This window comes from Strongylocentrotus purpuratus, unplaced genomic scaffold, assembly GCF_000002235.5.
Source record: "Strongylocentrotus purpuratus isolate Spur 01 unplaced genomic scaffold, Spur_5.0 spur5_scaffold_13, whole genome shotgun sequence".
Taxonomy (NCBI): Eukaryota; Metazoa; Echinodermata; class Echinoidea; order Camarodonta; family Strongylocentrotidae; genus Strongylocentrotus; species Strongylocentrotus purpuratus.
The window spans coordinates 2,546,866-2,556,559 of NW_022145598.1; the positions used below are offsets into that span (position 1 = coordinate 2,546,866).

General features: G+C 40.5%; 1 protein-coding gene across 1 annotated transcript; it reads right to left on the reverse strand.

The window, feature by feature from the left end:
- Positions 1 to 4,070: 4,070 nt before the first annotated feature.
- Positions 4,071 to 8,202, reverse strand: LOC100891881. Its single transcript, XM_030983822.1, has 5 exons — positions 8,199 to 8,202; positions 7,693 to 7,890; positions 7,427 to 7,543; positions 6,849 to 6,915; positions 4,071 to 6,336 (listed from the first exon to the last, which is right to left on the reverse strand). The coding sequence occupies exons 1-5, from the start codon at positions 8,200 to 8,202 to the stop codon at positions 5,526 to 5,528; spliced, it is 1,197 nt and encodes a 398-aa protein (XP_030839682.1). The 3' UTR covers positions 4,071 to 5,525.
- Between the last annotated feature and the right edge of the window lie 1,492 nt (positions 8,203 to 9,694).

Below are 9,694 nucleotides of genomic sequence, written 5' to 3' on the forward strand. Positions count from 1 at the left end.
TTGAGCAATTGCACTGGACCCTTTTCGGGACCGGTTCTCGGGGATCGCGCCATCACTCGGCTTAACGCGTATAGTCGGCGAATACAAAAGTCAACAAAAAGGGTCCAGAACTACTGCGTTCTCTTTATGATCTGCCCTTGATATTTTTCGTCAAGAGAGGGCCTGTTTATATTTTGTCGCAGGACACGAATATCGAATGAAATGAAAAAGGATTTAGATCTTATTGAACAAAGAAGTTTCTTGTATTTGTGTTTCCGATGTAATACGCTGACGTACATGTACGGCGCAATTAGATAATTTCCATTTTTTAAGGAGTTTTAATAAAGGAAAATTATTATAAGTCGGAACATAACTATTTTATGACAGTATTTAAACAGTACACCAATTTTTTAACCAATTATTGGTGAAACTAAGTGTGCTCAACGGTAACGGTTGTGTTGTATTTATTTGTTGTAATGATATTCTAGTAACGATTTACTGTTATTCATTGTTGTTTTTGTTTAGTGGAAGATTTCTGAAACGAATTATGTAAACTGATTAGACATTTCTAATAAAAACATGTTTATCAAATGTTGATTTGTTATCTGGCGTCTTAAGTTTGTTAAAATCGAAAAACGTAATATATTTTGGCCTTAAAATGGAGAATTTATTCACATGAGATAAAACATTTAAAAAGATATACGTGAAATGCGAGAAGAAAAAAAGCGATCGAGAGAGTGAATGGTGAAACGGGTCATTGTTTTGTATTGCCCTATATTCCCCTCAACTTTCTTTCTCCTCGTTATTTTCCTTCTAACTTGGAAAATAAATAAATATCGCCTTCCGATTGAGGGGGGGGGGGCACGCCCTTCATTTCTAAGCCACTCGCGGGGGTGGGCTGTGCATTTTGATATCCCTGACTTTAAGAAATAATTGGGTGGAGTCGGGATTACAGTCCCAGATATTTACATTCACAGTCAATTGAGTTTTGACAGTTCGGTTAAATTGTATTCACTGTTTCCCATAAATTAGAAATATTTGTTTTCCCCTTTTCGGGACATTATTGTAACAATATGGTTATTCTTGGCAAATAAAGTTCTGAGATTCTCAAGATTTTCTTGAGCTCTGGTATGTAAACCATATTTTGAAAGAAAATTGATATGATTTATTCTGAACCGTTTATCCTGCAGTAGGTTGTTGTTTGAACCAGTGAAAAAAAATGCACACAAACTTACTTGGCATAATTTTCGATACAAACCACAAATCCCATTTCCATATAGTGACCTGAGTGTGTTAAGCACATGGTGTTGGGCCTACTTGCCCGGATTTCCTTATTTTTAATCTTGAAAATTAAGTGTAGGTTTTGTTGGAATCTTTGCGAATTTATTTTTTATCATTACCAGAAGTCAAGTTTATTTTAAAGTTTATCTAAAAAGCACTTCATGAAAGCAACTCTGTATAAAATATTTTCCCCCCTCTTTTCCCCAATGGTTCCTAACTGTGTTTTGTTTCCATTTTTGTTTTGTGTTTCCTTTTTCATCGGACGAATGTTTGAATCTGTGAAAACAAATACAATAATAAGCTTAATGGCTGCTGAGCAGATTGTCCATGCATAAAGAAATACAAAATATGTTTCAATAATATTATATTCCGGTCAGGGATATCATGATAATCAATCTTCAAACTACACATACGTTATATACTGCCCTCAGTGTTCGATCCGAACAAAACAATCAACCTTAAATTGGTCGTTTGTCGGACATTGGTACACTACAAGGAAACACGTCTTATTCAGGATTTCCTGGACGGTGCTGTTCCCAGAGCGCTTTCCCCCTCTCACTTTTGGTAGACGTAAGAAAACTGCGCGGAACTAACACTCACCATTGGTGATTTCGCAGATGTCTCTTTTAACTTTATGCGAACACAATCACCTTTGGACAGACATTTACCAACGGCTTGTCTAAATCAAAGCTTGATTTGTTATGAAAATTAGCATCTGTATATCAGGCGCGGATCCAGGATTTCTTTGGGGGAGGGCAAATTTGAAATTATGCCAGCCAAATACTGGTACGTAATGGTGACCAGCATTGGCGTAACGAGCAAAAATGTTGGGGGGGGGGGGGCAGACACAAAATCCGCATCACCCCCGTTCTTACATGCAGGCCCCGCTGAACGTTTTTCAAAGAGGGTGGGGGGGGGGGGCTAATTAAAATTACTTATGATCAGGTAGAGCGTAGCATACATTGGCTTGGGGTCTAGGGGCAAAGGACCAGCGGGGGTCAAGGGGCGGAGCCCCCGGAAGCTCAGTGGGTATGGGCATTTAGTTACGGTCAGATGAACATATTTTGATACTTTATTCATGACACTGGCAGGTCACTAATTGGCGTGGTTCCAGGGCTGAGCCCCTGAAACTCAGGGATTTGAGGCATTTGATAACGATCAGATATGCATTCAGGGGGCGCCTTAGGCCCCCTGGTGTGGTCAAAGGTGCGGAGCCCCGGAGGCTCAGGGGTTTTCAGGGGCGGAGCCTCCGGAAGCTCGGGGGTTTTAAGGCATTATATAACGGTCAGATGAGTATTCAGGGGCCCACCCTAGGGCCCTAGGTGGAATCCAGGGGGCAGAGTCCTCGGAAGCTCAGAGGTTTTCGGCATTCAATCACGGTCAGATGATCATATTTTGATACCTCATTATTTCTGACACTGGCAGGATACTATTCTCTCTTTCTTTCTATCTTTCTTTCTATTTCTCTTTAATATACTTTTTTCGAAAAAGTGTGAGGGAAAGCTCGAGGTCCCCGTGCCCCGCCGTTCCGCGGGCCCTGACATGCAAGCCTTTAAAAAGGCATATTTCTCGCCTAACGGTAATTTTAGGAATTTGTCATTTTCCAAGAAACGAATAAAAAAGTATAATTTACAAAAAAAGTGAGGAAAAATCTCGGAAATGATGTCATTTCAGCAACATTTGTAAATCACCGGTATCGAATTAGAAATAAACCACGTTTGAATTTTATTGGGGTCACCCCCCTCCCCCACCCCCCCCTCCCCACCCCCCCCCCCTCTCATCCGTACGCCAGTGCATCCCCCTCAATTTACATCTTGCTGGGGAATAAATCGCATCTGATCTCCCCTTCCTTACTTCTTTCTCTTTTGTTTTCTTTCCCTTTCTCTCTTGTTTTCCTTTCCCTTCCCTTCCTTCTCTCTCGTTTGGTTTTGATGAGCCCCCCCCCCCTCCCCCCCCCCCGATCCACAACTTGTTGGCGAGAAAATTACAACTGATATCCCCCCTTCCTCTTGTTTTCATTTTTCTTTCCGTATCCTTCCTTCTCTCTTATTTTTTGATGAGGGGGGGGGGGAGCAAATAAAGCAAACCACTGAATGACATTTATTATCAGTGCGAACATTGGTGCAATCAAAGAAAGAAATACGTTTGAAGCACAACTGGGCCCCGTCTTACAAACAGTTTCGATTGATCGCAACTTATTTGCGATTAATATCAGTCGCAAATATGTACATGAGATATGGGGGACTGCAAACTTGCGATTACTAAGAGGACTTTAAATTGATTAGGGTTAATCGCAACTCTCTAGACAATGTTGTGAACGCTAAATACATGACGGTATTAAAAAAATAAAATAATGCAAGTCATTGTGTGGTTGGGGTCATTTACAGACAAAATAATGGTACTAAAACCGATATTATGTAGTCAAAATATCTTTATTATTTCGGCATGGGATTTCAAAGTACTGCTAGACAGCGTGTCAAAATCAATTTGTCTAATTAGACATTACAAATATATATATACAGTGTTTGCTTTGAACAGAATGCATTCTAACTCATACTAACTTCATTAAATCAAGTCTAAAGTAATGAAATTGTAGACTAATAAACTCTTTAAGTTATATACATGTAGCACCCTCTCCAGACTGATATTACTTTAGCTCTAAAACAGTGTTTCTTGACTAGGATTGACCGATTTGCTATTACCGTTTGGAAATTATGTATCAGAACTGCATATTCTGAAATTTCCATGGTCGCAGCTACCATTGAATGATGGCCTTAGTCGCTATTTGAAATATTTGAAATCAACCGAGAAAGCAGAAGTGTTTTAGGGGCTACATTTTCTAACACGTAATGGGTCATCCACAGGGGCATCCAAATATATCAAGTTGTAAAGACATACTATCAATCCAATTTTCGAAATTTCCCAAAACTTTGCATTACCTAGTTCAGATATGGCGCGGCAAGAAAGTGGCATTTTATGTTTTAATGATGACGTAAAGTGCCAAATCCGCGTCACATGTCTGTGTTTAATATTTGCTGCGCATGAGCTCATTCGCCATTCGGTTAATAAACCCTTCACATATACGGTTTTTCTTACGAGTCCTTACGGATCGCAAACTCGTAGTCAATCGCAGGCATCCACTCGTCACAACTCGCAACAACTCGCAGACATTCTTAAGGATCCGGGAAGGAGAGGCACATTTTTTGATATGTCAAAAATCTTCCTTACGATTGTCCATGGATTGATTTTTTCGTAAATAACTCGTAATAATACGTAACCATCCGTAAAATGCTTGCAAGAATCCGTAAATGACTCGTAACATTTTTGTTAACGATTTGTTTATGTTAGTTTACGATTTGTTTTCGTATTATTTACGGATAATTTAACTATTATTTGTGGATTAGTACGAGTGCTTACGTGTTGTTAACAATTTCATTCGGGTCTTATTACGATGGTTTTACGGATTGTTACGATTTATTGCGAACAATTTACGTGTAGTTACGAGTACTTTACGAATGTACGTATACTTTACGTATTCTTACGTATAAGACATAAGAGCTGCAAATTTGAACGCTTCTTTTTCAGTTGTTATTTTAGGGTACAAAATCGTAAGGACTCGTAACTAACTCGTAACTATTCGTAACAACACGTAAACAGGTCGTTACTAGCACGAATGTTGCTCGTAGTAATCCGTGACCACTCTTAAATCGGTCGTAAAAATGGCCAAAACGTAAGAATCCTTGAAAGATCCCTGATTTTGTGCAATCCGTAAGACTAGTAAGAAAAACCCGTGTATGTGAAGGGGGTATTGGCGGCTGCGCCATCGAACAAGTTTAGTTGGCCCTGAAAAGGGCACACTCATTCACTATCTCGACTTTTTGATAGGTCGTATCTATCGTCTTCATCCTAAGACGTCGAGATAGAGCAAAAGCGGGTCCTTCGGAAGAGTACGTGGTGTAACCGTAAGCCTCGCAAAAAATAAATGTGGAATAATTGTCGAGAAAGGAATAAAGTGCCACATTTGTTGGGATATTTCTAACCACTCTTACTTAGCGGCAACCTCTAAATAACGGCAAATTGTGTAAACGAGTCACCCGTATCGTCTCCCGATAGAAGAAAACATGTTATGAAGAAACTACACAGGCCACTTTTTGTACACAGGATTGAATTTAACAAAAAGAACAGAATTAAAGATACTGATCTATTGACATAATTGCGTAAACGCACGTGGCACGCCGACATTATTCTAGAAAAAACGTCTGTGGCTAAATCAAATCAAGGTAAACCCCATCGCTATCGCTAGTGACGACGGTAACGTTGGTGTCGTCAGGTTTACCCGGGGGACGTCGAGGCCCCAGGCGTTGCACTACCACCCCTGCATTTTCGTATACCTCTTGCTCTTTGGCTTCATTGGGTGTGACATAGTCCACAGAGTCTCTGTAGTTGGCGGAACTTCTCTGGGAGGCTGTTCCGCTTGAATCGCGGCTAGCTCGTCGGTCATCACTAAATCTTGCCGCCAGAGGCATCCTCGCACTGCTTAGCCTGGTACCCACCTGGGCATTCTGGTAAATATCGTCCGTGTCAAGAGGCAATGATGACGCCTTCGTTGCAGGTGGTTTCACGACAGCGCCCTCTGTTGCTCGAGGCCTGTCGTGCCGGGTAACGACTGTCCTATTCTGATAGGCGGGCTCGTTAGTCACTTTTTTTTCTTTGGCCATGCTGGCGTCCTTTCTTAAGTTTTCTTTCGATCGGCTCAAAGCGATGCTGATTGAATTCTGATAAAGCGATTCTTCTGGTGTAAGAGACGCTTTTACCGATGGTGGTGCAGGCAGTCGGGGTCGCTGTTCAACAAACTGGAGCGTTTGGCCCTTGTTCGCCGAAGACATGACCTTTGCATCTGGGACGAGGTAATCCTCCTCCTCCTCCTCATCGACGTCGTTTTCATGTAATTTCTCTCCTTCTTTCTTCTTTGGTGTCGTTTGTGTAAGTTGGGCTTTCGAGTTGCTGAGCGGGAAATTCGACTGACCCGATCCGCGTGTAAAGTCGGCTTTGCGTCTCTGTCGTTTCTTGCACATGCTGTATTGAAAGAGAGAAATAGATAGAGAGAGAGAGAGAAAAAGAGAGAGAGAGAGAGAGAGAGAGAGAGGCAGAGAGAGGGAGAGAGAACAATGGAGATAAAGAAAAATGAGATAGAAAGATATAATATTTTTTGAAAGAAAAATCGAAAGAAAATAGGAAGGGTAGAGAAAAGGACAGAGACAGAGAGAGCAAAAGCAAGAGAGAGAGAGGGAGAGAGAGGGAGGGGAGAGGGGGACAGAGAGGGGGAGATGGAGAAAGACAAACAAAATATGGAGAGGAAAGATTCCAGTGAGGGAGAGAGAGAAAGATAAACGAGAGAGAGAGAGTACAGAGGGAGGGGAGAGAAAAGGGAGATTTTCGGTGTTCATTTTCTAATGATAGTTCAAATACATCACAATATGCGCCATCATAATTCCAACTTGTCACTATGTGATCTTTAATTTGAAACAAAAAGGATCAATTAAAGGTGAAATACAAAAAAACAATCTGTCAAAAGAAGGTAAACTTACAACACTATTACGATAACGACGACGATGATGAGGATGATCACACCTGCCAAGCTCCCTATGATGACTCCTGGTAAGTAGAATTATGATCAAGAATTAAGATTTGAAAATAGGCCATGAAAGAAACATGAGACGGTTTTCATAAAGGATAAAACATCGTCATCGCAATGACTCAGTCTATAGGACTGCCTAATATTTACATACAAAGACTACTGAAAGACATAATATTTCACCAGGTTAGGAATAAATTGGAAACGAAAGTAAGGGAACACGAGGGAGAGAGAGAGAGAGAGAGGGGGATGAGGAGAGAGAGAGGGAGGGGGGGGGGGGGGGGGGGTAATTATCATTTAGTGGAATTTAGAGAAGATACACAAATATCTTCTTTACAAAACAAAAAGCAAAATAGTAAAGAAGTAGTATTTAGGTTTACTAACACACGGAATAAATGTCTACAGTATAAATATCAAAGATTAGGCTTTTCTCCTACATTTTAACATGGGAAAAACTCGTTTGAATCTTTGATTGAAGCTTTGTTCTGTCAGGGAGGTATCAGGTATTCAGGTTGGTCTAATTCTTCTTACCCATGATACTGGATGGTGGCTGAAAGGGCGGGGTAGTCATACGATGTGTAGTTGCGGTATCTGGCTCCGTTGTTATGTCGGTTCTCATTGGGTCGGTTGTCGCCAGCAGAGATGGGTCTAATGAAAGAAAAATCAACACTGGAAATAGTTTGCATTTTAGAGTACTATATAGATTATGTTGATCAAAATTATGAGCCTACTATCTACTTCCCACCCCCCTCCCCCACCAATACGTCAGTGATAACTAAAAATGCAGTCTTCCTCACCCACACACGCTGGCGGCGGCACAGTCCAAGCGATGTTCAGCGTGATGTTATCAACCCACCAGCATTGTGAAACGGTGGGGCCGTCGGCCACCAGACCAGACGAACAGTTGTACTCGACCTGGCTCCCGATCACGAACTCGTCGCCGATCCGGGACCCGTTGACGGGCATGCCTGGATCGCCGCATGTTCTCTTCGTGGCTAGAAGAACAATCAAAGAATTAGCAAATTCACATTATCAAAAGCACTTTCCAGAATATATGCATAATTTACAATGGTTTGACTTCTCCATACCTTCAATATTGTAACATTATCTGGCGATCTTCAACAAACTATTGATTGCCTAGGGATTCAAAGGGGGGGGGGGGGGAGAAAGAGAGAGAGAGATAGAGAGAGATAGAGATATAGAGGGACAGAGAGAGAGAGAGAGAGAGAGAAACAGAGACAGAGACAGAGACAGAGAGAGAGAGAGAGAGAGAGAGGGGGCGAGGGGGTAGATTTTAGATGACCCATTTTGATAATCCACATTATGGGACAAAAACTCACTGCTTATTTGTCGGGTCAGCTCCTTGACTTCGTCTAGGGTACAGTACAATTTCGAAACTAGAAATTTAATTCGTCATGGGGACGAATTAGGTGGTCTGTCTTTAATTCCTACATGTATGTTCATGCTCATCTTTAATTCAATATTTACTATATTGAAAAAGGGAGAAGTTATATAGACATGTAAAGAATGATGATCATGATGATGATCTTGATAGTAATGGTGATGACGATGATGATGATCATGGTGATGTTGATGATCATCAACAGACCATGATGAGATCTGATTAAAAAATGAGGGGACGTTGAGATAGCGTAAAGTCTCAGCTACAACATACTCAAAAATCAACAAAAATCAAGCCGAAATAATGGCGATATTGCTCGCAAAAGACAAGAATGTAGAATCCAGATTTGAGAAAAAGTCATCTCCAATAAGGATTACATGCAAAAAGTAATGGATCAAGTGATAATAGGGTAATAATAAAGTAAATATGGTTGTCTATTACATTATTTGCGATTGTACGTGTTTTAATATTTAAAGGAGATGGTACAGTAAAAGGTCAAAAAGAAAAAAAAGTGAAAAAAAAAATTTGTTGGAGACCCCCGGACTCGAACCAGGGACCTCGAGGTCGGAAGTCAAGTGCGTTACCGATACACCAAAACATTTCCCATAGAGATTACACGTAAACGGAAAATTGAATGATCAAATCCCACTTTGCAAGTGAGATATGAGCATGATCCCGGCATCTGATCAAAAAATAAAGGGTACACTTGTGATAGCTAATTGTCTCAGCTACAACATACTCGAAGCTCAGCGAAAACAAAGCTAAAACGACGGAGATATTGCTCGCAAAAGACATTATGTAGAATCCAGTTTTGAGAAAAAGTCATGTCCTATAGAGAATACACGCAAAATGTGAAAAATTGACATGCCTCCTTTAATCTTAAAAATACGCCATGATGCCATTGTCAAAATGAAATATTGTGGTAACTGCATTTGTAGAGAATATTCTTAGGTAGAACATATCAAAATTTGAAAGAAAATTGATCAACATTTACAGAGATACAATCAATTTTCTAAAAATCTGCTGACGTCATAATATGAAAATTGAAATTTTGAGTTCGGAGGCCATTATGATGACGTCATGAGTTAATTGAGGGTCAAATGAGACATGAATTCATATCTCCAACTCATGCTTTTTCCAACCATGATATAAAAGTTGGGTGTCAATGGACTATCTGAAGAGCTATTTTGATTTTTAAAATGGCATGTTTTTGATCAAATTTGCATTATATTGCCCATAGCAGCACGCGCGGATTTTGAACTTTGACGCGCGCTCACGGCCTTATGAAAGGTCAAGAGTGACTGAAATTAATGTAAATTGTCATTTACGGTAAGAGGAATCTAAATCATGTACAAAAAATTGAATTTGACCTTTTCCGCGCGCTATGAGTGCGCGCA